Below are 24,888 nucleotides of genomic sequence, written 5' to 3'. Positions count from 1 at the left end.
ATTCTTTTCAAAGCACTTGTCATGAAACACTCCTTGGTTTCTGCACAGCCCTGCAGGTGTCATTGCTTTTTTGACTTATTGCTTTCTCTTTTGTCTCTCTTGCTGGGAGATGTAATAGAAATATAACATTTTGTTATTGCCTGTAGAGCAATGGCGGGCCCAGGGAATTGCTCCAGGATCTGTGCAGGTTTTCATTCTTGGATTATCAATTTGAAGGGAGTGTAGGTTGGTGATCAAAAGTTGTTACCATCTGCTTGCTGTTTGGGAGACTGCATAATGAGCTGCTGAATCTCCTCGTTTTCCACTGATGTCAGACTGGATGGCAGAAAAGTATCTTTGTAGGCGTCTAATTAACCCCCCTAATAGCTGCTTCTGAGGAGAATTAACTCTTTTCAGTGCCACAGCCAGGCCTAAGGTGCCTTCTTGACCTTTCTGCTCTTTTCCAGACTACCAGCACAGTTCTGTGCCGCCCTCCAGGATCTCCTCAGGGAAGTGTAGGCACAGGCTTGGCTTTGCACAGCCCATGGATTTCAGACAGAGAGAGTTCATTATGTGCTTCAGTCTGTGCATTTCTGCTGGGTTGGGGACGTATTGCTCAGCACTTCCAGAGCTCAGCTCAAATTGCAGCACAAACCCCAATTCTGGCCTGGGAGAGCTCATTACCAGGCCGGTGCTGCAGGGAGGAGTGAGTAATTGCAGGATGACTCTTGGAAAGCAAATTCTTTTGAGAGCTGAGGGAAGACTTGGAGGCCTTTAAGCTTTCCAGATCAGGACTTGCTTGAGGGAATCCAAGGGGTTGAGAAATGCCCTGCAGGGAATGGTGTGGGTGGTGTTTTTCTGCCCCTGAGAAGCTGCTGGTGGCCACAGCTGGGTACCTGAGGCTGCTGCTTGTTCAGCTGAGCTGCTCCAGTTGCAAAATTCCTTGGTCCTTTTCCTACTTGTGGCTGAATTCTAACTCACATCCTGCAAGGGGCAGAGCCAAAGGGATTTGCTGTGTTGAGCAGTGTCACAGGTGCTGTGACAATGCCCTGTGGAGATGGCTGCTGGCTCTGGGGGCACATTTGGGAAGGAATTGCTTGTGTCAGTCCCAGGGATGGCTGTGATTTCAGAGCTGGACAGACTTTGGTGTCACTCCAGGATGCTTGGGTGTCATTCATGCAGAATTCATTTACCAGACTGCAGCAAAGGCAGGTTTCTCATGGAGTTCTCCATGAAAACATTATAAAGAATTCCTTTGTGGTTTTAAGAACACTAGGATTAACTTGTGGAATGCCTTTCCCAAAGTGACAGCTTGGTGAAGCTCTGTTCATCACCTGGTTCAGACCTTTACAGGGAATATTCTGTTGGAGGAGAAATTTGGCCTTTCTGTGTCCTGCCTGGTGTCTCAGGGGCTGCTCCATGCATTGCCAAATGTCCTTTTTCATCAGCTGAAGGAAAGCTTGTAGAATCCCAGAATGGTTTGGGTTGGAAAGGCCCTTAAACATCATCTATCCCATGGGCAGGGACACCTTCCACTATCCCAGGCTGTTCCAAGCCCCATCCTTGGAATTCCAGGGATGGAGCAGCCCCAGCTTCTCTGGGCACCTCTGCCAGGGCCTCTGCACCCTCACAGGGAACGATTTTTTCCATTTATCCAACCTAAATTTCCCCTCTTTCAGTCTGAATCTGTTACTCCTTGTCCTATCACTACAATTTCTGCTCTCCAGCTCCAAGATACTGGCGGGCTGCAGATTCTTTCCTACACTGCTGCAGATATTGATGCTTTTCCTCCACATCTGAGCAGAGTCTTGCCCCTTCCATCCACCCCACGCTTGCTGATGGTATTTGGATGGGGTTTTTGCTTTAGGGGACAGCAAGGACATAAAGCAAGGAGACAAACCCAGCCTTCTGTGCTTTCAAATGCTGTGTGCAGAGGTTTTCACCTCAGAGCAAAGGGGCTGCTGCTTAGGTGGGCTTGTTTGTGTTCTGTCCCTCACTTAATCTGTCTCACCCACTGAAGGCTACTCTGCAGGGGGACGTGAGGCCCTGAATGCACTCTGGGCAATTAGGTCTCTAAAGCGTTATTTATTACAATTATTTTTATTTCAAAGTGGGTCAGGGCCGTTTTGGCATTTCAGGCGTGGATTCCTGGTTCAATTGCAGGCCTCGGTCGCCATGGCAACTGCAGAAAGCGTTCGTCATGGCTGGGCTTGGGCTGGATTCAAGCTCCAGGGAAGGAGCAGGAGCAGGGAGAGCCCTGAGGGGCTCGGGGCAGGGGCAGCCCTGTGCTCTCCGTGCCCATCCTCGCGGGCATCGGCCAGCAGGCTCCTCATTTCCTCTGTCTGTGCAGTCCCCCATGTGAGAAATATTCAGCTTTTTATCAGAATATCCTGAATTATCAGGCAATTCAGCCCTCCTGGGTTTGATATTTGTGCAGGGAGAGCCAAAGAAGGAGCCCTTTTATGTTATTTTTCCCCGCCTATTTCTGCAGAGGTGAGAATCCACGTGCCCCTAACATGAGAGATGTGGATGGATTTAATTTTTCAAACTAAATACAAGCTTGAAACGAGTCCTTAATGTGAGAAATATTCAGCTTTCTCCAGTTACCAGAAAATAGGAGGGGAATTCAGCCCTCCTGGGTTTGATATTTGTGCCACTGACTGCAGGGAGAGCCAAAGAAGGAGCCCTTGGTGTTATTTTTTGTCCCTATTTCTGCAGAGGTGAGAATCCACACACACCTAACACGATATTTGGGGATGGTTTTAATTTTTTTCAACTAAAAAATGAGATTGGAAGAAAAAATCTGCCCAAGGTTGTGCTTGGCAGAGCTGGCACCAAAAATTGTGGCTATGGCAGTGTGTGAGCTGGGCAAAAATAAAATTTCCAGCTCTGAGCAATGATCTGAATGCATCTGAATGATCTAAAACATCTGAGCTGGTGCTGCTCCTGTGCAGCTGCAGTGCTGGGCTGTGACTAAAAACCCACCTTGAGGAGCTCTGTAAGACCTTAAAAAGACTAAAATAGCACCAAACTTTCCAGCATTTTTCATCCTGAGTTTCACCTGCACGCTGTGGCAGCTGTACCCTGGGTTTGAGCTGCTCATTCTGAGCTTTCATTGAGCAGCAGCAAAATCTCCCAAGTGCAAACTGAAAGCAAACAGAGGCTGGGCTGAGTTTGGCTTTTTTTGGTCTTTACAGAGCTGCTCTAAACTCAAGCTCAAAGTGAAACTGAACTCGCACGAAGTGAAAGTGAGACAGGGGTTGTGTGTGGTAAACTCAGGTTTTGTAGAGCTGTAGAGGAACAATTAGTCCATGTGTTCACACAGGTTTAGCCAGCAATGTGCTGGTCAGGGACAGTGGCTTCAAATTCTTGCCTTGTGTTTTTGGGGACCTCTCACACAACCAGTGTTGCCTCAATAACGAGCAGGACCAACACAGCCTCAGAATTCAGAGGTTTTAACTAGAAGTCTGCTTTTTCTGCAGTCTGTAAAAATGGCAATTCAGAACCAATTCCATCAGTTCAGAACCAATTCCATCTCTGGGATCACTGCTGATGAACTTGGAGTCACCAATCTAGCTCTGCTGGGCTGCTAAAATTGAGTTTAACAGGAGCACAGACCAGGTGAAACACCCATTTTGGCTAGATCAGCTGAAAGTCTGTGAAGGAACCTGATGCTTTTTAATACTTCAATAAACTAAGAAATCCCTGATAATTTTACTTCATGTTGTACCTGATCTGTGGCAGGCAGAGCTGCTGGGAGAATGGTTCAGATCATTTTTTATCTTTTGCTTCAATTATTATTTGGGGGATTAAATCTTGAATATTGCTACAGTTGTTGCTGTACTGGTGTAGCATTCAATATTCCTGTGCCTTGTCCAGGGAAAGGGAGGGCACAGGACAAGAAGATGTGACAATATTTCCCTTGGGGATGTTCCATTGCTCCTCGTAAAGAGCTCCAAGCCAAGGGGGATTGCTCTGTGCTGGAGCTGCCGTGGGGTTTGGCTGATATTTGAACAGGTTTTTATTGCTCTATATTTCTCATTCTACTGAGTAGAAATAGGTAACAGAGCAGAGTTTAACTTAAATCCACCTTCCTGCCTGCAGAACGTTTTGCACACCCATTTTCATTTCAAGCCTGAAATGAAATCCCACACTTTGAAGGGGTGAAAACATCTTCTCAGGGGCTCCTGGGAAGCTCCACACTGCTGTTCCTGCCCCGTGCCAGCTCCTAGGAAATCTGATTCTGGCCCTGTTTGCATAAGCAGCTTGGCTGTGTGCTTCCTGCAGGCTGCTCGGGGAAAATTTCATCACTTGTGCATTGACACAAGCAGTGAGCAAATAAAGGAGAATTTACAAGACCAGTTCATCCAAAACCAAGCCAAGCCAAACCTGGGGAGTGTGTTGCACTGGCTGCTCATATCTAACTAATGCTTGTAAAATGGTTTTGGCATCTTCAGAGGTAAGGAGAGATGGGTATGGTTTTTATCTGGGAATTAATGAAACCTCAGGCATGTGTTCAGCTCCTCTAGGTTTTCAGGGAGGAAATGATCCTTTTGGAGTACATTGCTGTGCGTTATTGTGATTGCTGTGTGCAATTTGGCTTTAATCATAGCCCTTAAGAGTCTGACTGTAACAACTTCTTTAATTCAGTCCCTTGCAGCTGTAATTCCTCCATCCTTTCCCTGCTGCCTGTGCTGTCAGATGTTTGGTGCTGCTCATGGGAAAACAGGCTCCTGAAGAAGTTAGCACAGATGCAGTCCTTGCACCAGGCTCCTCTGTGACCTGCTGACTGGGGCAGCACAGCTGGGAAAGCCTCGAGGATGTCTGGGCTGGTCAGAAATAGATTTGACTCCTGAAGGAAATGAGTGATGGAGGGAAAAACGGGGGTAGTGTGTGGGATTTTGAAGAGTCTGGCAGGAAGGAGAGGCATCAAAAGAGAAGGAGCAGTGAGGAAATCTGAGTTTTCCTGTTCTGTGTTAGTTTGTGCATTACTGGCTTGCTGATCTAGGTGCTGGGGCATTTGCTGAGGAAAAAGAATGAGAAGTTCCATTCCCCTCATAATTTCTGTAAAACTCTGAAAAGCCTTGCTTTTCCCATTGTGAAAAAGGAACTTAATTTTTAATTTTTTTTTTAATCACAAAGGCTTTTGGGTCACAGCAAACCGTTTTCATGCCCAGCTCTAACTGGTGTGGGAAAGGATGGCTCTGTACAGGAAATGCTGCATTGAATGTCATCACAGAGCCCAGGGCTTTCTGATGCTCTTTGATGGGGTGTTTTGTGAAAGGTGTGACCCCATTTTCGTGCATCCTGTTGAGAAGAGCTGCACTAACAAAGGAGGGGCAGAGCGAGGCTGTATTGAGCACACGCTGACACCTCTCTCATTCCTCAGTGCACACTTGACTTTGCTAAGCTCAGACCATTTGAAACTCCAGGAGCCAGCGAGTTCCTGCTGGTGGGCACTGCCCTGTGGTCTGAGGGCTGGGAGGGTGGCTGGAGAAAGGCACTGCCAGCAGTTCCTCTGGTAGAGGAGAAGTGCCTGAACCCATGGGGGGCATGGGCTGTGCTGCTCTCAGACTGCTCAGGAAGCAGCTCTGTGCTGTGGCTGCCGCCCAGCTCGGGCTGTTTCAGCTCGGAGATGCTCTAACCCTGCCCTGTGCCCTCCCTGTGCCCCACAGTACCGCCAGTAACTCCAACCGCAGCACGCCCGCCTGCTCCCCGATCCTGCGCAAACGCTCGCGCTCGCCCACGCCGCAGGACGCCCAGGGGGACGCCATGGTGGAAAAGGGCTCCGACCACTCCTCGGACAAGTCGCCGTCCACGCCGGAGCAGGGCGTCCAGAGGAGCTGCTCCTCCCAGTCAGGCCGCAGCGGGGCCAAGAACTCCAAGGTGAGGCTGAGCGCGGGGCCGTGGGGCCGCGGGTGTCGGGCTGTGCCACGCTGCCTTTGTCCTCTGCCGCCGCCTTCTTCTCTGGCTGGTTCCCTCCCTCTTCCCACGTGGGGTTTCTGGAGGTTCTCCTAACTCAGAGTCCTTCACCTGGGTCAGGCTCAGCACAGCTCTGAGGCTACAGCTTTCTCTGAGTCCTGTTTTCTCTAGGTCCTTTTTCTTGAGGAAAGGTCCTTTCTCTAGGTCCTGTTTCCTCTACGTCCTGTTTCCTCTAGGTCCTCTCTCTAGGTCCTGTTTCCTCTAGGTCCTTTCTCTCAAGGAAAGGTCCTTTCTCTAGGTCCTTTGTCTTGAGGAAAGGTCCTGTTTTCTCTAGGTCCTGTTTTCTCTAGGTCCTGTTTTCTCTAGGTCCTTTCTCTAGGTCCTTTGTCTTGAGGAAAGGTCCTTTCTCTAGGTCCTTTCTCTCGAGGTCCTGTTTTCTCTAGGTCCTTTCTCTCAAGGAAAGGTCCTTTCTCTAGGTCCTTTGTCTTGAGGAAAAGTCCTTTCTCTAGGTCCTTTCTCTAGGTCCTGTTTTCTCTAGGTCCTTTCTCTAGGTCCTTTCTCTCAAGGAAAGGTCCTTTCTCTAGGTCCTTTGTCTTGAGGAAAGGTCCTTTCTCTAGGTCCTTTCTCTCTAGGTCCTGTTTTCTCTAGGTCCTTTCTCTCGAGGTCTTGTTCCTTGGGAGGCTCTGTGGGAAACCTCCTCCACCAGGGGTTTTCAGCACACCTTGTAACTCAGCTGTTGCAATTGCTTTTTATCACCTGGATCATGAAATTGATAAGGTTTCCCCTGTGAAGGGCCTGTGCATTTCCCCAGTCCTGTCCAAGCCCTCTGAGATCAGTTCAAACTGCACAGAATCACTTTTCCCACCCCCTGCCCATTCCTCCCTTGGCTGCAGTGTTATAGCTGGCTTGCCCAGGGTCGCTGATATTTTCCCCAGGAAGGTTTTGTGTCTTTGGACAGTATTAGAAACAGCCTTGTCTTTGCTGTGCAGGGGTAAAGGATTTCAGGTTTGGCTCTAGGGTTTTTTTGTGAGGAGTGGGACCTGGTAAAACACACACGAGAGCCTGGGGTGCCAAATAAAGCTTTGATTATAACCCTGAGATCAGTGATGTGTCAGCTGTCAGGGGCACCTGTGTTTGCCCAGATTTTTGAAGGGAGATGTTTCAGCCTGAATAATTTCCCAGGCACAACTCTGATGGCTTGTACAAAATGAATTGTTAGATCTTTGCCTGATTTATTGCTGGGTTGTGTCACAGACAAGAAATCCTCATCCCCTCCCCTTCGTGGCCACTCAGCAGAGGGACCAGGACTCAGTGGCCCACATTCTGATCTCTCACCACTCTGGGGGGAGTCTGTGAGTTCAAAAGAGGGGGGAAAAGGGTTTTCAAGCTGAATCATTGGCGTTCTGAGGTTGCCCTTGAGGTCAGCCTGGCTTCCTGTGCACACAGTGACCTACAAACCCCGTCCCAGTGCTGGTGACACCCTCAGCACGGGGTTGCCAGCGCTGTGTTCCCAAAGGAAGCCATGGGTGGGAGGATGCAGGGCAGGCTGAGCTGAGAGCCACACTGGGGGTGATCACAGGGAAAGGGGCTCCTTGGGAAGGGGAACTGTTCCTGTAGGACACGAAAAACCACAAGTGCACACCGCTGTTTTCAAGGTGAAGGAAAAAATAAGTTTATTTTCTAACTCTAACATTTACAGTTTTCTAAGAGTGACAGTGGATTGGAGGGTGACAGTGCCACCTCTCCAATGACACTGGACAAACCAACAGCCTATCAACTTTCTCTTCTTCTATAAAAGAATGCAAAACAATGAGTTATTTACAGAAAGTGTGTGAGAAAGTTCACTACAAGAATGTCAACATCAAAAAGCTTAGAAAATCTTAAAAAACCAAAGTGACAGGGAACCACAGAGAGGAGTTGTGTCACCCTGGCCCTCAAAATTAAAATCATGGGAGTGAGAACTTTACCAACGCAGTGACTGCTAAAGCTGAGCTTTAATTCCTGGTGCTTTCCACGAGCAAGAGGGGGTACAGTGCTCTCTGTTGGGTGTGTGGGTTTTCCTTCTCTTGATCTGCAAGGTAATTTTTTCTTCTTCCCCTAATTTCTCTCTTTTCATTCCTGCATGCTTTCTCTCCGATTAAGTCACACAAGCGCCTCTCCAAAGTAAGCCTTCTTTTTTCTCTCCTGTCCCCCACTGTGGAGCTGTCTCATCACTCAGGAACCCTCCCTGTGGTGCTGAGTGCTGACCCCAGTCAGGCATTCTCCTGCTGTGGCTGGGAGAATGTCAGCCAAGCTCAGCCCCGTGCCTGTAGCTGGAAGCTGGGTTCACTGGCATCACTGGCATCTCTGTGTTTGCTCACACAGACTGAGAACTGGCCTGGGCATCAACCCCTGCAGCTGCTCCCAAACCATTTCAGCCTTTCCGTTCTGCTTTCCCCTCTCCCTTGAAGTGAGCTGCTGTCTTTGCCAGGGAGAAATCCTCTGGAGTTGAACAGAGCCACGATCCCTTCTCTTTCCTTCTTCCCCCATGGTTTCAGAAACAAGAGTTGTTCTCCATGACTTTTTCCCTGCTTTTCATGATAAATTGCATTTTTGTGGCCAGTGATCTCAGCTTACTGCCCTTGCAAGCTCTGCTGTGTGATGTAAATATTAAAGATCAGTGATTTCAAGTGAACCCAGCTTGAACCTGGTAGAGCAGACCTGTCCCAAATGAATTGTGAGAATTCATGGGCTCGCTCTGAGAGGTGAGAAGTGGAAGATTCCCTCTGTGGGTGCTTGAATTGGAGACAAGGTCATTTGGGATTTGATCTCACACCTCTGTGCTGCCCTCAGAAGAGTGGAAAAATCAGAAACACAGGTGGGGTGTTGTTGGAGAAAGTACCAGGCTGTTGGCATTTCCACTTTACGGCAGCAGAATGGCTTCACAAAATCCACAGAGTCCTTGTCTTGGCCTTTTCCCAGTGGATGCCTCAGGTTTCCTTCTAGGCACGTTCTCAGAGAGCAGTGCTGGCTCACTGTCACCCCTTGGTCATGGTCCTTGTCACCAGCCTGACCTTGCACGATTTGCTGGTGTCTGCCGGGAGCTCCTTGGTGTGTTTTATTTTAGACAGATTGTTTTGTGCTCGGTGTCTGTAGCTAGGATAGCTGCAGGGGAGCACTGTGGGACTCAAGGTGAGCTGTGAAAGGTGTGGAGCAGCAGAGCCCTGGCAGGGTTGCTGGTGAGTGTGGGCAGGACAGGCTGTGCTGAGCTGCAGGTGCAGAGAGTTTGAGGGCAGGGGGTGGTGGGAAGAAGCCTGGAACAGAGGGATGTTTATAAAACGTGTGTGCAGTGCTGCTGGGAGGTGCCTGCAGCCAGCCCCTGCTTCTCTGAGAGGGAAAAACCCAACCGGTGTGAGGCAGCTGGGGAAACTGGAGAGATGTGGAGGCCAGATGAGCTCAGAGGGGAAGGGGATCCCAGGCAGGACCGCCAGCAGCCCACCAGAGCCTCCTGCCCTGCTCACACAGAATATTCTGAGTTGGAACCACGAGCATCATCCAGTGTGCGGCCTGGAGCTCTGTTCTGTGCTTCCTCTGGCACAAATGAGGAATTTTCAGGCATTAAACCCCTGCTTTATGGGTCTTTTCTTTAACCCAGACAATTCTGTTGTCTGCTCACACAGGGAGAGGTTAGGAACAAAAAAACCTGGAGGGCAAAGATCCTAAACTCTCCTTTCTCAGCCTCTTCTCCTCTCCCCACCCATCTCCTGCAGGAAGAATGGTTTGCTTTCCCAACCTTGCTGCCCAGTGAGGTGGAGCAGCTTGAGCCCATGAGTTTGCTGCTGTGCTGGTACAATTGCTGCTTGAGCTCCCTGCCCTCTTTTGTCTGTGCTGTTCTGTCGTGCTGCAGCGCTGCCGTCAGAGGGAGTGCTCCAGCAGGAGATTCAAACACTGGAATTGTCACAGGGAGTTATAAACACTGGAATTGTCACAAGGAGTGCTCCAGCAGGAGATTCAAACACTGGAATTGTCACAGGGAGTGCTCCAGCAGGAGATTCAAACACTGGAATTGTCACAGGGAGTTATAAACACTGGAATTGTCACAGGGAGTTATAAACACTGGAATTGTCAGAGGAGATGCTCCAGCAGGAGATTTAAACACTGGAATTGTCACAGGGAGTGCTCCAGCAGGAGATTCAAACACTGGAATTGTCACAGGGAGTTATAAACACTGGAATTGTCACAGGGAGTGCTCCAGCAGGAGTTTTGAGCACTGGAATTGGCAGAGGAGGTGCTCCAGCAGGAGTTCTAGACACTGGAATAGTCACAGGGAGTGCTCCAGCAGGAGTTTTAAACACTGGAATTGTCACAGGGAGTGCTCTGCCAGGAGTTTCTGAGCACTGGAACTGGTAGGGGGAGTGCTCCACCAAGAGTTTTAAACACTGGAGTGCTCCACGAGGAGTTCTAAGCACTGGATTTGTCAGAGGGAGTGCTCCACCAGGAGTTCTGAGCACTGGGATTGTCAGAGGAGTTTTTAAGCACTGGAATTGTCAGAGGGAGTGCTCCACCAGGGGTTTTTAAGCACTGCAGTTCTCCACCAGTTTTAAGCACTGGAATTGGCAGAGGCAGTGCTCCACTAGGAGTTTTAAGCACTGGAATTGTCACAGGGAGTTCTCCAGCAGGAGTTTTGAGCACTGCAGTGCTCCACCAGGAGCTTTAAACACTGGAATTGTCAGAGGGAGGGCTCCAGCAGGAGTTTTTAAGCACTGGGATTGTCAGAGGAGTTTTTAAGCACTGGGATTGTCAGAGGCAGTGCTCTGCAGGAGATTTGAAGCCCTGGAGTGCCCCACTGGAGTGCCAGTGGTGCTGAGAGGCAGAAGCTCTGTTTGGGGTTATCAGCTGAGGGTGGGTGTGTGCCCTGTGTGCCCTGCAGAGCTGTAACCTTCCCCAGCACTGCATGCAGGTGTCAGGTCACCGAATCGTGACTTCTTAGAGGCAACAATTAAAGGCTTAGGGAAAATATTCCATTTTTCACATTCCTCCCAAGCTCTTCCTGGTTACAGCCCCCTTGTAACCACGAGCTCTGCTCTGTGCTCCTGTAGCATCATCTCTGCAAACCTGTCCCATCTTCTCCCTCACTGTGTGCAACCTCCTCCTTCTGTTACTTATTTATTTTCTCTTTTCAGTTCTAATGCTTATGGTTTCTTTTTCCAGTATGACAGACTTAACCTGCTCAAAGTAAGAATATGTTTTTCCTTTTTCTTTCTTTTCTCCTTCCCCTCTCCATTTTACTGTCTGTTGATTTTCACAGTTTGCATCTCCCTCTCAGTGAGTTTAAAAAAAAAAAAAAAGATAAATTAGAAGAGAGGATTAAGGGCTGAGGTTGTTTGGATTTTGGACAAGTCTGTTGGACTTGGTGGAGGGAAAAGCTGAGGTTTGAATGTTGGTGTAATTAAGGATGTTGGTAAAATTATGGACATCAGTATAATGGAGCATCAGTATAATCAGCATCAGTATAATCAGCATCCATAATCCATAATTATGGATCTCAATATAATTTTTTTGTGTGGAAGAGCTTAAAGAAGAACCTGCAGAGCTCCTTTATAGAGGACCCTTGATTCAGGGAAACTCAAATTTGAGGAGGGGAAAAAAAAAATAAATTAGTTCCTGCAATGAATGCAGCAGAGAGGACTGAAATCCTGTTGGGCTGTGCTGACACCACAGCATGGGCACCCTGATTTAGCAGGCAGAGTGACAGCAGTGCCTCTGCTGTGTGTGTGCCAATTATAGTTTGATTATGAGGGTTTTTTTTTTCCCCAGGAATTTCTGTGTTACGCCTTTTGCTCGTTAAGGCAGACAGATGGCAAAACAAATCTGCAGGAAAATCAACTCCATCTCAGGGCCTGTGCTCCTGAGGACAAGGTGCTGTGTGCATGGCTCAGATTAATTACCCTGCTGCTTTTTTTAGTCTAGACTGGGTTGCATAAGGCTTTTTTTCCACGTCCTACTTGCAGAGAGGGATGACTTCAACCCAGTCCTTTATGAATGGATCAGGTATGGCCAAGTATGGAGAAGAGTGGGAAGCAGGAGGAAATTCCTCTGCTTGGAATGGGATGTGAGCCATGCTCTGTGTTCAGTCCCTCAGCTCATCTCCTTTCCCCAGGATTTGGGGGGAAAAGGGGGTGTTCCTCTTTTTAATGTCAGAATTTTGTATTTTAGCCTGTGTGCTGTGTTACTGTGGGGCTTTTCATGGATCCTTCAGAATTGGGATCCAGTGAGGTTTTGTGGCTGGAGTGGCACACAGGGAGCAGGAAGGTCCGGGATGGGAACAGAGCTGCCCCTGTCCCTTCACAGAAATCTGTCCCACTCTGCCCTCATCAACGCTTTCCTCCTTCCCTGTGGCAGAACACCCTGTGTGTCCTTGGTGGGCAGGCAGTGCCTGTGTCCCTGTGAGTGTTCCAGGGAATTAATTCTCAGGGAGATTCCTGCAGCCTCTGTGGCCAGGCACAGCACAGAATGTTTCCCTTCCTATTGCAAACTGCCTGCGAAGCCTGGAAAATTCTCCAAGGTCAGCAGCAAGATGGCTTCAGAGGAGGGAAGGCAGTGAAATATTGCTTGTGTCCTTGTGTGTTACCCACTGAAGGGTTTGGGAGAGGGGACAGCACAGCTGGAGCTGCCCACCCTCATGGGGAAGGCTCTGGTGCCCCCAGGCTTCACTGGCACGAGGGAAATGCCCCCAAAAAAGGGGGATTCCTGTGTCCTGAAGGAGCTCAGCGTCCTGCCCTTGGAAAGCCAGCCTGGCTGCGGTGGGAAGCTCATTCCTTCCTCTCCCTGTGCAGATAAATCTCATCTCCAGCTGAAAATTGCCAAGCGTGGCTTTCCAAGCTGAGCCAGCTCTTTTGTGTGCTCCAATGTGACGTGTGGCCTGTCCTCTCCAACCATCTGAAATGCCATGATAAGGATGGGGGGAAAAAAAAATCACACGTGCAGATGATGCAAAACACCGTGCGCTGAAATGCTGAAAAAAAAAAAAAATCCCAGCTTTTTTTTTTTCCTTGCCCAGCTTCTCTAGCGATTTTGTACAGCACTTTTCCTGGCTCTGTGTGTGTGTGTGTCTCCCTTTTAAAATTCAAAATACCCTTGGAACATTTGCCTTTCGTGGGCAAAGCTGTGTCCCTGCCCTTAGCAGTGCTTGGAGGGCTCGGTGTGAGTTTTACCGCCCGGCCAGTGGAAGAATGAAGCCCCTGAAGAGGTGGCTGGCAGTGATGATGATGATAATGATGTGCTGATGATGGTGATGATGTGCTGATGATAATGATGATGTGATGATGATGATGATGATGATGATGATGATGAGCTCCTCTGTTGCTGGCTGGCCCTGCTGGTTGCAGACAAGGTGACAGCATGTCTGTGTGTGTGTGCATGTGGACATGCACACCTTGGCCTGAACTGTTTCCTGTTCCAGACTCCTGCTGCTGGACTTGTCCCTTGCTCCTGTACCTGGGGATAACTGTGTCACACCACACTGTGAAACCCATTGAAATCTTCTGTTTAATCCCACTTTCACTTCACTAATGATCCAAACCAGACTGGACCTGCTTTCTCTGTCCCTCTTTCTTTTTGATCCTAAGATCTCTGTGCTAACTAATGCTTCTCTTTTATTTTGTCCTTACAGAAAAGCCAGAGTTGGTATAATGTAAGTACTCCCGTTTCTCTTGTCCCTGGGTGGCTCTGGGTGGGAGGGGGGAAGGTGCAAAGGGGCTTTGCAGTGGCACTGGGGCACCCCGACCGTTTCCAGAAGGAGGAGCTGGAAATGGCTCAGCACTGGCAAAGGAGGGAAGGGATGCCAGAGACAGAGAGCAGAAGCTTTGTCCTTTTGGCCACTCTGGTGATGCTCCCCACATCCTGCCCCTCTGGTGTCCCAGCGTGGGGTGTGGTGACAAACAGAGCTGCTGTCACAGACACATTTTATGAAAAATATTTTCCTCAGGATTTTTTTCTCCTGAGAAGCTGAGAGGCCTCAGGAACAAAATGTAACCAATGGTTATCTGCTGCTGTGGAATGCAACAGGTGCATCTGGGATTGGGCTCATGTGGATGTTTCTAATTAATGGCCAATCACAGCCCAGCTGGCTCGGACACAGAGTCTGAGCCACAAGTTTTGTTATCTTTCCTTCTTTTTCTATTCTTAGCCAGCCTTCTGAAGAAATCCTTTCTTCTTTTAGTATAGTTTTAATATAATATATATCATAAAATAATAAATCAAGCCTTCTGAAACATGGAGTCAGATCCTCATCTCTTCCCTCATCCTCAGACCCCTGTGAACACCCCCACAAGCTGCCACCCTGCAAACCCTGTGCATCTCTCAGGGTGGCCTGGGGGCCACAGAGGATTTGTTTTCCACCAATCCCAAAGAAACACCAACCACCCTTTGCTTCTGCCTTGGTGTTTTTTCCTTCTGCCAGCACGAGGGGCCCTGCTCTGGGCACAAAGTCGGTGTCACCTTTGCACGGAGGGGCCCCCAGCCTCTGAAGTAGCCATAGGCAAATGCAGCAGCCACAATTCCTGCCCTCCTGCAGCCTTGCACAGCAGGATGGGGGCCAGCAGAATGTGGCATTTGGGCTGAAACAGTGAGGTGGAGAGGCAGAGTTAGGATCCTGCTGGGTGTGAACAGCATCACAGGAAGAGACCCCCGAGGCAGAGAGGGACTGAGGCAGTGAATGAAAGAATAAGATTTTATTTTAAGAATAAAATACAAAGCAAGGTGGGCCAAACTGGTGGAGAAGTGGCAGATAAGGACTGTGAGCAGATGCCTCAGTCTGAGCTGGCTGCTGCCAACCCTGACTCTGTCACCAGCCTAGAGGTGACTTTGGCTCTTACTGCTTCTGCCTGTAGCTGCTGAGCTCCGTTCCCTGCTGCATGATGCTTTGCTGTGCTCTGCTTCTGTGGGTCTCTTGTGTTTTCATGTCCTCTCTATCTTATCTTTCTGTTCTCTTGTTTTTCCTCCATATATTTTCAGCATGAGAGACAGTACATCCGGAGAGTAAGCACTGGCTGCATTTTTTTGTGGTTTTCCCCACCCCACCCCATTATTTTCCTTTGTAAACAAAACAAAACAAACCCATTTTCTAGTTAGCAGAGACATTCTGGCCAGATAAAAGCAGCAGTGTGAAAATATGGATGAGGCACAGGCTGCAGGAAGTCAGTCAGTCCTACTTGGCAGTGTTATTTCCATTAAAAATTTGCTAATGCATCTCCTTGATAGAGTTTCCCTTCTTTGGTAGCTCCTTCCAGGCAGGATTTTTCTGCTATTTGGACCATTCTGGTTCCTCCATTCCTCTCCCTGCAGAGAGCAGCTCTAGAAATGAACCAGTGCAATCTCTCTCTTATGGAACCTCACATTTCCTTTGCCCACTTTCCCCCACTCTCATTTTACACAAACCCCTCCACACTGCCCTGTGTGCCAGGCACTGTGCAAACCCAACCCAAAAAATAATCCCCAAAAGAGCACATGGGCCTTAAAGATCTGCAGGGCATCACCAATTTTCTTCATTTTTTTGCTGCTTTTAACTGGTCTTTTTGTCTCTGGAACACTGCATTCCTCCTTGCCAGTTGGAACCCTCCGTTTCCCCTCTCTTGGATTCCTTTTCTTCTATTTTTTATTTTTGGTTTTTTTTTTTTTTTTTTTTCCTTAAATGCCACCAACTTCTCCTGCCTTGTGTGTTCTGTGGATCCCAGCAGTGCTTTTTTGGGATTTCCATCCCTGCCCCATGGAGAAGTGGGAGGAAAGGGGTGAAATGAGCTCGTGGGTTGGTCTGGCAGAGCTGCCCCTCTCTCTGGTTCTGCCTTCTCTGCTTGGCTTTGCAGAGGACAGATCCAAACTGGTGCAGGTGCTCTGTGAGAGTGAGAAGAGAAGCCCAGTTTGGGAATAAATGCACTCAGAATTGTGGGGTTTGTTTTGTGTTCTTGTCCTCGTGGTGGAAGAGCAGAAGGTCAGGGGAAAGGAAAAGTCCCTGAGGTTTGTCTCATGCCTTTAGTGAGTAATTGTGTACATGGAGACCTTGGTTTGGAAATATTGTGGTGGTTGGGGGGGGAAAAATCTGTTGGTTCCTTGTGGTTTAACCATCGTAGTGTCTGCTTTGGGTTGTGTGTCTGCATGGTGAATTATTGTTAATTCATTTATTATTTTTAAAATAATTCATAAAAACAGACCTCAGGCCTTAAAGCTAATTTTCCTTTGTAGTTTTGTTTGCTGAAGCAGAGATGTGCCTTACCCTGTAGCCCTGAGGGGCTCTGAGAGGTGGAATTTGTGTTTCTCTTCCCTGAGGACACCAGGGAGGAGCTGCTCTGTCTGGGGGGGTGTCAGTAACTCCACACCTGGGAGAAGCCCCTTGTCACCCAGCAGATGCCATTAAAATGAGAGACAAACTGGAGATGTTTTGCTGCCAGGGATAAAAGCTCTGTCCTCTCCTTATTTTCTCTGAGTTTTGGGCAAAGGGCCCCATTTCTGTGTCTCTGAGCCTGGCAGATCTGCCATGGTTTTCCTGCCTCATTCTGCCTCACTTGGGCTGTGAACCCTTCCACTCCCTGTTCCTGAATTAGGGTTTGTGTCTCAATATCCTGCAGCATTTCTGCTGCTCCACAGCAAGGTTGGCTTCCTAAATTCAGCACCAGGCATCAGGAGAATCCAGAGGATGCTCTGGAAAAGAGAATGAATAAGATGAACTTGAAAAGTTAGAGAAAACTCAGCTGACAGCAGGGAAGAGGTGAGATTTAAACCCATGAGGTTTTCACTTTGGCATTTACATCCCAAGGTCTGCCTTGCTCTGAATTCCTTTATTTTTATCTCTCACATGCCTGAATGTTTTTCTTCTTCCTTTAACTGAGCGGTGAAAAGGCACCAATTGTCTCTTTTAGGTGTTCCTAAATATCAGAATATCAGGAATATTTGCTGTCCCAGCCAGTGTGGGCAGATGAAGAGAGCCCACACTGAACAGAGCCCACAGGTGAATAGAGCCCACACTTTCCCACCTGTGTTTGGGACAGCAAAGTCTGCCCTGAGGATTGCCTGAATGTTTTTCTTCTTCCTTTAACTGAGCAGTGAAAAGGCACCAATTGTCTCTTTTAGCTGTTCCTAAATATCAGAATATCAGGAATATTTGCTGTCCCAGCCAGTGTGGGCAGATGAACAGAGCCCAGCCCTTCCCACCTGAGTTTGGGAGAGCAAAGTCTGCGCTGAGGATTGCAGGGAGTGGGAGAGGAGCCCTGCTCCTGCAGCTCAGATTTGTGCACACAGGGCAGCCTCAGCCTGGCAGGAGCTCAGAGTCTCCAAAATAAACCCAAAATGCCCCTGGGGAGGCAGGTGAAGGGGAGAGGGCAGAGTTTTCCTGTGGGGGAATGCAGGGAAAGCCTGTGCAGGAGGAGCTGGGAGGATCTGTCCTGGATTGTGAGGCTCTAAAGGGCCTTTGGGGGAACTCTGAGCAGCTCTTGAGCTTCTGGAGAATACCCAGACATCACAAGACTGATAAGGAATCAGCCCTGGCTGGGCTCAGAGGGCTCTGTCTGCTCTTGGAGACCTCGTGGGTGCCGCAGTGGAGGGGAAACTCGGCTGTTGGAAAGAGTAAAACATTTCTTATAAAGGCAAAGGGGAATTCTGCCTCATCTTTGTGAGAACATCAGGAAAACCTTCCCAGGGGTGGCAGGTGAGCCTCCCTCAGCAGCAGCAATCACGGGAATGGAGTTTAATGCAGAAATCCAGGCCTGATGTGTGAGCAGGGTGTTGAAGAACCCTTTTCTCTGTAAATCAGCACAATCATCTTTGAACTCCCAGTGACCATTTCATAATGGTTAACTCCCAGTAACCATTTCACCAGATTATTTCTGGACCAGTGTTAACTCCCTGCCTTTCAGGTGCTTTTCATCCTGTCAGATTTCCCCTCTTTTCTCAGTAAATCAACACAATCATCTTTTAACTCCCAGTGACCATTTCTTAATGGTTAACTCCCAGTAACCATTTCATAATGGTTAACTCCCAGTAACCATTTCATCAGATTATTTCTGGAGCAATGTTTAACTCCCTGCCTTTCAGGTGCTTTTCATCCTGTCAGGTTTTCCATGACTTTCAGTGTGTGGATTACCAGTTGCTGGGTTGTAGAGGCACTAAATTGGCAGTAAACTTTCAGTGCAAGCTCCTGTGATGATGAACTCAGATCCATTTTCCCAGTGATTACTTTGAAGCATCTTCCTCTGGTTTTCATTCACTTTTAAAAGGAGAAAAAGATGGCAAATCTGAGCAACCAGAATGGGTTCAGAGGAGAAGCTGTTGGACTGGGGGCCACTTTCTTTGCTGGTTTTTCACACCAGCCCTGCTGTCAGTGGGGTCTAAACTCTCCCAGAGAGCGTTCTGTTTATTCCAGCAGTTTTCCAGAAGCAATGCCATTAAACCACACAAGTCCATCAGTCATGAAAATTGGATGAGCTTTTCCTTCTCCCTCTCCTCTGTACCTTGTGCCATCTCTCTCCCTGTTTTCTGTTCCTTGTGCCACCTCTCTACCTATTTTCTGTTCCTTGTGCCATCTCTGCTCCATTTTCTGTTCCTTGTGCCATCTCTGCTCCCTGATTTCTGTCCTGCCCAAGACTCAACATTCCTCAGGTTTTGTGTTCTCTGCCCTGTCCCTTTTCCCAGCAGTGTTTGCTGGGAGTTTCCCATGGAGGATTTGTTTGTGTGAAACGAGGAGATGTCACCACAGGGAGATGCCACCACAGGGAGTGACCCTTGTGTCCCCATTTCCCCAGGGAGCTGTTCCCTCACCTGGGCAGTGCCGTCCTGTCCCATCTCTGTGTTTGCAGTGCAGTTAATGTTTGCTGCCTCCAGCTCCAGGTCAGCTCTTCCCATCACTGCTGGCACCATCTCTGCACAGGCAGGGGGCTGGGGGTGGTTGGTTTTTTTTTAATTCAATCCCATTTGGAGTTTCCAGCCAAGGGAAACTCAGTAAAGCAGTGCAGGTGGCGGTAATGCCAATTCTTTGTCATTCACGGCCTACAGAATGGTTTTTTGGGGTTCTATTTTTTGGGGTTTTTTTGGGGGGTTTTTGGTTTGTTTTTTTTTTTGTTTGTTTGTTTTTTAATTATAATTCACTCATCTTGGGGTGCAGATGGGTGCACTGCTACAGTGCTGGATGGAGACACCTCTGTGCCCCAGTGATTTTGGGGTGCAGCTGAGCAGACACAGCTCGTCAGTGAGCAAACCTCCCCCCCTGGCCTGGAGCAGGGGCTGGGTTGGCTGCTTGGTGCTTTTTGGGATCTGTGTGCCCAGTTCTGCAAGAAGGAGGGGTTTATTTCAGGTTTTATTTCAGGGGTTTATTTCAGTGTTTGCTCACAGCTGAGCAGATCTGGTGCTGTGGGCATTTACCTGGGCACTGCCAGCACCTGAGCAGGGAGAGGCTGGGAGCCAGGGCAGGGGGCACAGGGAGAGCCAGCACCCCAGGACATCTCCTGGACCTGCAGGGATTTCACTCAGCCCTTCGTTTCCAAGGTGACCTGACTGAATTCTAATGAATGAATCCTAGAAAGTCCCATTTTCTGGGGAGGAGAGTGGGCTCAGGAGTGGTGCAGCCCCTCAGATTCTGCCTCTGTGGGCCTCCCATGGCCGGTTCCTCCCAGCCACATCCTTTATTTTTATCCATCACACACCTGAATGTTTTTCTTCTTCCTTTAACTGACCTGAGCAGTGAACAGACACAGAATCACAGGGTTGGAAGGGACCTTCAAGATCATCAAAGCCCCAACACCCCAACTCAACCCTGGCACCCAGAGCCACATCCAGGCTTTGTTAAACACACCCAGGGATGGTGACTCCACCACCTCCCTGGGCAGAACATTCCAGAACTTTATCACCCTTTCTGGAAAAATCTTTTCCCTGCTATCCAGCCTGTATTTCCCTTGTGCAGCTCGAGGCTGTGTGCTCTGGTTGTGTCAGCTCCTGGAGAAAGAGCCCAGCCCCAGCTGAGCACAGGCACCTTTCAGGAGCTGTGCAGTGATGGGGGCACCCCTGAGTCTCCTTTTCTGCAGGCTGAGCACCCCCAGCTCCCTCAGGGGTTCCTCTCAGGGTTTGTGTTCCCAGCCCCGCTCCAGCCTCGCTGTCCCCTCTGGACACATCCAAGACTCTCAAGGTCCTTCCCAAGCTGAGGGCCCAGAGCTGGGCACAGCACTCAAGCTGTGCCCTCTCCAGTGCCCAGTCTATTCCCATGAGCTCAGTGTGGCCAAGGAAACACAAATTTTGCTCCTCACACGTGCAGAGCAGCTCAGGTGCCCCCCATCCATCCATCCCAGCCCTGTGAACAGCCCCCATCACCCAGGAGTGTCTGCAGGCTCAACCAGGCTGAGTCTCCTGAGTCTCCTTTTCTGAGCCTCCTTTTCTCCAGGCTGAGCACCCCCAGCTCCCTCAGGGCTGCCTCACAGGGTTTGTGTTCCAAACCCCTTCCCAGCCAATTGTCTTTTTCAGGAATACAGAGTTTATTTCTTTTCCTAAGTATGAGACTATCAGCAGTATTTGCTGTCCCAGTCAGTGTGGGCAGATCACAGGAGCCCCACCTGTGTTTGGGAGGGCCCGGTCAGCCCTGAGGGCTGCAGGGAGAGGGACAGGGGCCCATGTGCAGGGAGTGGGACAGGAGCCCATGTCCCAGGCTCCCCTCAGCCTGCAGCACACTCTGTCCAGCAGCTTTCCATGACAGGAAACATCTGCTGGGAGGCAGGGCCGGGTTACTGCCGGGCATTGGCCGCCAGCGTTCCCAGCTCCAGCCACTGCAGCCATGGGGAGGCATTTTGGGATCTTCCCTGCCCGCCCCTTCCACGAGAAACACAGAGACTGAGGCTGCCTTTGAGAGCAGAGCCTGAGGCACTGAGGAGGCAGAATTGCTGCTTTTTCTGCTGCCAGCGAGGGGAAAGCTGAGCTGGAGCTGTTGGAGCCGCGTGAGTCGCAGCGGGGCCGGGGCTCTGTGGGGCCGGGTCTGGCACTCCTGGACATTTGGGGGCTTGTGCTGCCCTGCTCACACCTGCCAGGCCTCCTGCAGGGGGTGCCCACGGTGAGGAGCTGCCGAGGCTGCAGCAGGAGGGCACAGAGGGGGCCCAGCAGCGCAATCACCCCCATGAGCCTCTTTGGGAAAAGTGCTCTGGAGGGGAAATCCTCGCTGGGATCCTCAGGGGCCGCCTGGGACGAGCTGGATGTGGGCAGGAGAGCAGGGGAAGGCACCTAAATCCACCTGGACTCCTCAGGCTGCACCTCTGGGCTTTGGACGAGCTGGATGTGGGCAAGAAAACAGGGAAAGGCACCTAAACCCACCTGAACTCCTCAGGCTGCACCTCTGGGCTTTGGATGTGGACAGGAGAGCAGAGGAAGGCACCTAAACCCACCTGAACTCCTCAGGCTGCACCTCTGAGGTTTGGATGTGGACAGGAGAGCAGGGGAAGGCACCTAAACCCACCTGAACTCCTCAGGCTGCACCTCTGAGCTTTGGATGTGGGCAGGAGAGCAGGGGAAGGCACCTAAACCCACCTGGACTCCTGCCAGGCTGCACCTCTGGGCTTTGGACATAAACAAGGAGCAGAGGGAGCAGGAAGAGCAGAGTTGCAGTGGAGCTGGGGAGCTGAGCAGGACTGAGGGAAGGAGATGGATTCCCTGCTGGAGTGTGGCTCCCTCTGGGATCTTTTCCTGGACCAAGAGCTGCCCTGGTGGGACCCGGAGGGACCTGGGGACTTCTCTCGAGGAGATGCCAGCCCTGGACCTGATGAAATCCCAGCTGTGAGTGTCTAAAGTGAGCTGGCTGTGCCCTGGCAGAGCCTCTGCTAGGACAGGTTGGAGCTCCTGCTGAGCCCTGCAGGGATTACAATCCCTTTTCCCCACTCCATCCCCATCCTCTCTGCTTGTTCCTGGAAATCTTGGCCTTGGGCTCTTGCTGGAGCCCATCTCAGACCAAGATCTTTTCCAGATGTTCAGGCTGGGAGTTTGGTAAGTACAACTGATGTTTCTGTCATCAGCTGGTTGGCAGGTTTTGCTCAGAGTGAGATCCCTTCCTCTGGGCCCTCTGCTCCCGTCGGAATGTTCTGTTTGTAGCTCTGAGCTGCTGTGAGGAGCAGGGAACGCTTTTGTGGGCGAGGGGTTGTCTGTGATTTGACAACCAGCATCAAATCTGCTGTGATCTGACAGCTTTTGGCAGAGCTGTGAGGCTGATTCTAAATAAACTCTGTATTCCTCCCACCCCTGTGGCTCCACCACCATTCTTAAGCAGAAAATGCCTTCTCTAATCTCAGAATTTTGGGGCCTTTGCTGGAACGCTCCCACATTTCTGCCCTAGGAGATCATGGGGGATTCACCCTAAAAAATGAGGGTTTGCCCTCATTTTTTAGGGTGAATCCCCCTCATGAGGCTCTTCTGCTGCCTTGCTCATCATGCCTCTGGCTTGTTGGATAAAGAGGAAAATTGTTGTACCCCAGGTGGCTCCTTCTCTGCACCTGTGTGAGGAGGAACACTGCAGATGCTCTGGAGATGGGGATCTGAAGGGCTTGTGGCTGTGGGGAGCAGCTGGCACAGGGCGAGGAGCCGTGGGCTGCCACACCACAAACCCCTGGTGTCCCTCCAGCCCCTGCGCCCTGAGGCCAGGACACAAAACAAGGGCAGGACAGGGTTCAGTCCCTGGGACACTGGGGAGAGCCCTTTTGGAGTGAGGTGTTCCCACTGTCCCAGCACAGGGCTGTGTTTGGTGGGGAGAGGGTGGGCATGGGGAGTCCTGAGCTCTCAGTGACAGGGCCTGCTCAAGCTCCTCTGGCAGGGCTAATAACCCTAATAAAATAATAATTTTATGGGGCAAACCCTCATGTTTTAGGGTGAATGCCCCATTTTCTGGGTTGAATCACCCCTTTTCTGGGGTAAATCCCCCATTTTCTGTGCTAAATCAGCCACTTTCTGGGGTGAATCACCTGTTTTCTGGGGTAAATCACCCATTTTCTGTGCCGAATCCCCCATTTTCCGTTTTCTGTGCTAAATCAGCCATTTTCTGGGGTAAATCTATTTTCTGTGCTGAATCCTGTTTTCTGTGGTGAATCTCCCATTTCCCGGGGTAACTCTCCCATTTTCTAGGTTCAATTCCCCATTTTCTGTGCTGGATCCCCTGTTTTCTGGGGTGAATCACCAATTTTCTGGGATAAATATATTTTCTGTGCTGAATCCCCTATTTTCTGGAGTAAATCCTCCATTTTCTGGGCTCAATCCCCCATTTTCTGGGGTGAATAACCTGTTTTCTGGGGTCAATCACCCATCTTAGGGGGTAAATCACCTGTTTTCTGTGCTGAATTCCCCATTTTTGGTGGTAAATCTCCCATTTTCTGTGCCGGATCCCCCATTTTCCTGGGGTAGCTGCCCCCACTGCTGGCTATTGGGAGATCAGTGCTGCAAGCATAGAGCACACCTCCCACCTTGGGCAGCATGGAGGGACAGGGAATTCTGCAGGCACACAGGGAATTCTGCAGGTACAGAGAGAATTCTGCAGGCACACAGGGAATTCTGCAGGCACACAGGGAATTCTGCAGGCACACAGAGAATTCTGCAGGCACAGAGAGAATTCTGCAGGCACACAGGGAATTCTGCAGGTACAGGGAATTCTGCAGGCACACAGGGAATTCTGCAGGCACACAGAGAATTCTGCAGGCACAGAGGGAATTCTGCAGGCACAGAGAGAATTCTGCAGGCACAGAGAGAGAATTCTGCAGGCACACAGAGAGAATTCTGCAGGCACAGAGAGAATTCTGCAGGCACAGGGAATTCTGCAGGCACAGGGAATTCTGCAGGCACACAGAGAGAATTCTGCAGGCACACAGAGAATTCTGCAGGCACAGGGAATTCTGCAGGCACACAGGGAATTCTGCAGGCACACAGGGAATTCTGCAGGCACACACAGAGAATTCTGCAGGCACAGAGAGAGAATTCTGCAGGCACAGAGAGAGAATTCTGCAGGCACACAGAGAATTCTGCAGGCACACAGAGAATTCTGCAGGCACAGAGAGAATTCTGCAGGCACACACAGAGAATTCTGCAGGCACAGAGAACTCTGCAGGCACAGAGAACTCTGCAGGCACAGGGAACTCCTCTGCAGGCACAGGGAACTCCTCTGCAGGCAGGGCTGCAGCCTTTCCAGGATTTTTTCCTTCCCAGCCTGGATTGCTCTCCCAAGCCACGTTCTCCTCTTCCTCTCCCTCCCTGCATAGTAAAGCCCAAACCCTCCCATCTCTGGGCTGTGATGGGAGCTCCTCAGTGCCTCTGCCCCCCTTCTCCTGCTGCCCCTGAGGTGTCCCTGTTGTCCCCAGCCCGTGTCCCAGCTGCCCCTGTCCTCACAGCCCCTTTTCCCCTGCAGGTGCTGAGCCCCACGTACAAGCAGCGCAATGAGGATTTCAGGAAACTCTTCAAGCAGCTCCCGGACACCGAGCGCCTCATCGTGGGTAAGGACAGCTCTGGGGAGGAGGGCAGCACAAATCCAGCCAGGTTTTCATCCTTAAATTCATCCACTAACACATAAATTGGGATAAAAAGGAGGCTGAGTCCTCCAAAAATTGCAGAGACCTCAGGGGATGCCCCATGGCCTCTGCCTTGATTGGAATAAAGTTCCAGGACTGCTCTGTCTCCTTTTTGGACATCAACCTCTGGTGTTTGTGGGTGAATTTTCCTGACACCAACGTCCCTGCCCACACACCACTGCCCTTCCCAGACCTCACCTCACAGCTGCTGAGATGCAGCTGCTCCTGTGCCTTACAGAGCTGGTGATCCCCTCCTGTGCCCCACCCGCCGAAACTGGGGGGAAAACTCACAATGACACCGGAGGCAGAAAGGAAGAGACAGGGGAAATCTGGAAATAACACCTGGGCTGCTGCAGAGCGAGCAGCTGGTAAGGCAGGATCATCATTAGGGACAGGGATTGCCTGTGACAGGTCCTTGGAGGAGCCAGCCCAGGGACAGGCAGCAGCT

The 24,888-nt window shown here is 50.2% G+C and overlaps 1 protein-coding gene across 1 annotated transcript in view; it reads left to right on the top strand.

Annotated features, from left to right (window-relative positions):
• The first annotated feature begins 5,649 nt into the window (after window positions 1-5,649).
• GRAMD1B (GRAM domain containing 1B) overlaps window positions 5,650-24,888 on the top strand; it is a 45,242-nt gene continuing 26,003 nt past the window's right edge. The window contains exons 1-3 of the mRNA XM_054517083.1: window positions 5,650-5,865; window positions 13,553-13,573; window positions 24,281-24,365. Of these exons, the coding sequence (XP_054373058.1) occupies window positions 5,752-5,865; window positions 13,553-13,573; window positions 24,281-24,365 (220 nt within the window). The 5' untranslated portion in view covers window positions 5,650-5,751. The remainder of the gene's footprint in view (window positions 5,866-13,552; window positions 13,574-24,280; window positions 24,366-24,888) is intronic.

This window comes from Molothrus ater, chromosome 22 (genome assembly GCF_012460135.2).
Source record: "Molothrus ater isolate BHLD 08-10-18 breed brown headed cowbird chromosome 22, BPBGC_Mater_1.1, whole genome shotgun sequence".
Taxonomy (NCBI): domain Eukaryota; kingdom Metazoa; phylum Chordata; class Aves; order Passeriformes; family Icteridae; genus Molothrus; species Molothrus ater.
This window is presented reverse-complemented; position numbering and strand designations above follow the sequence as displayed.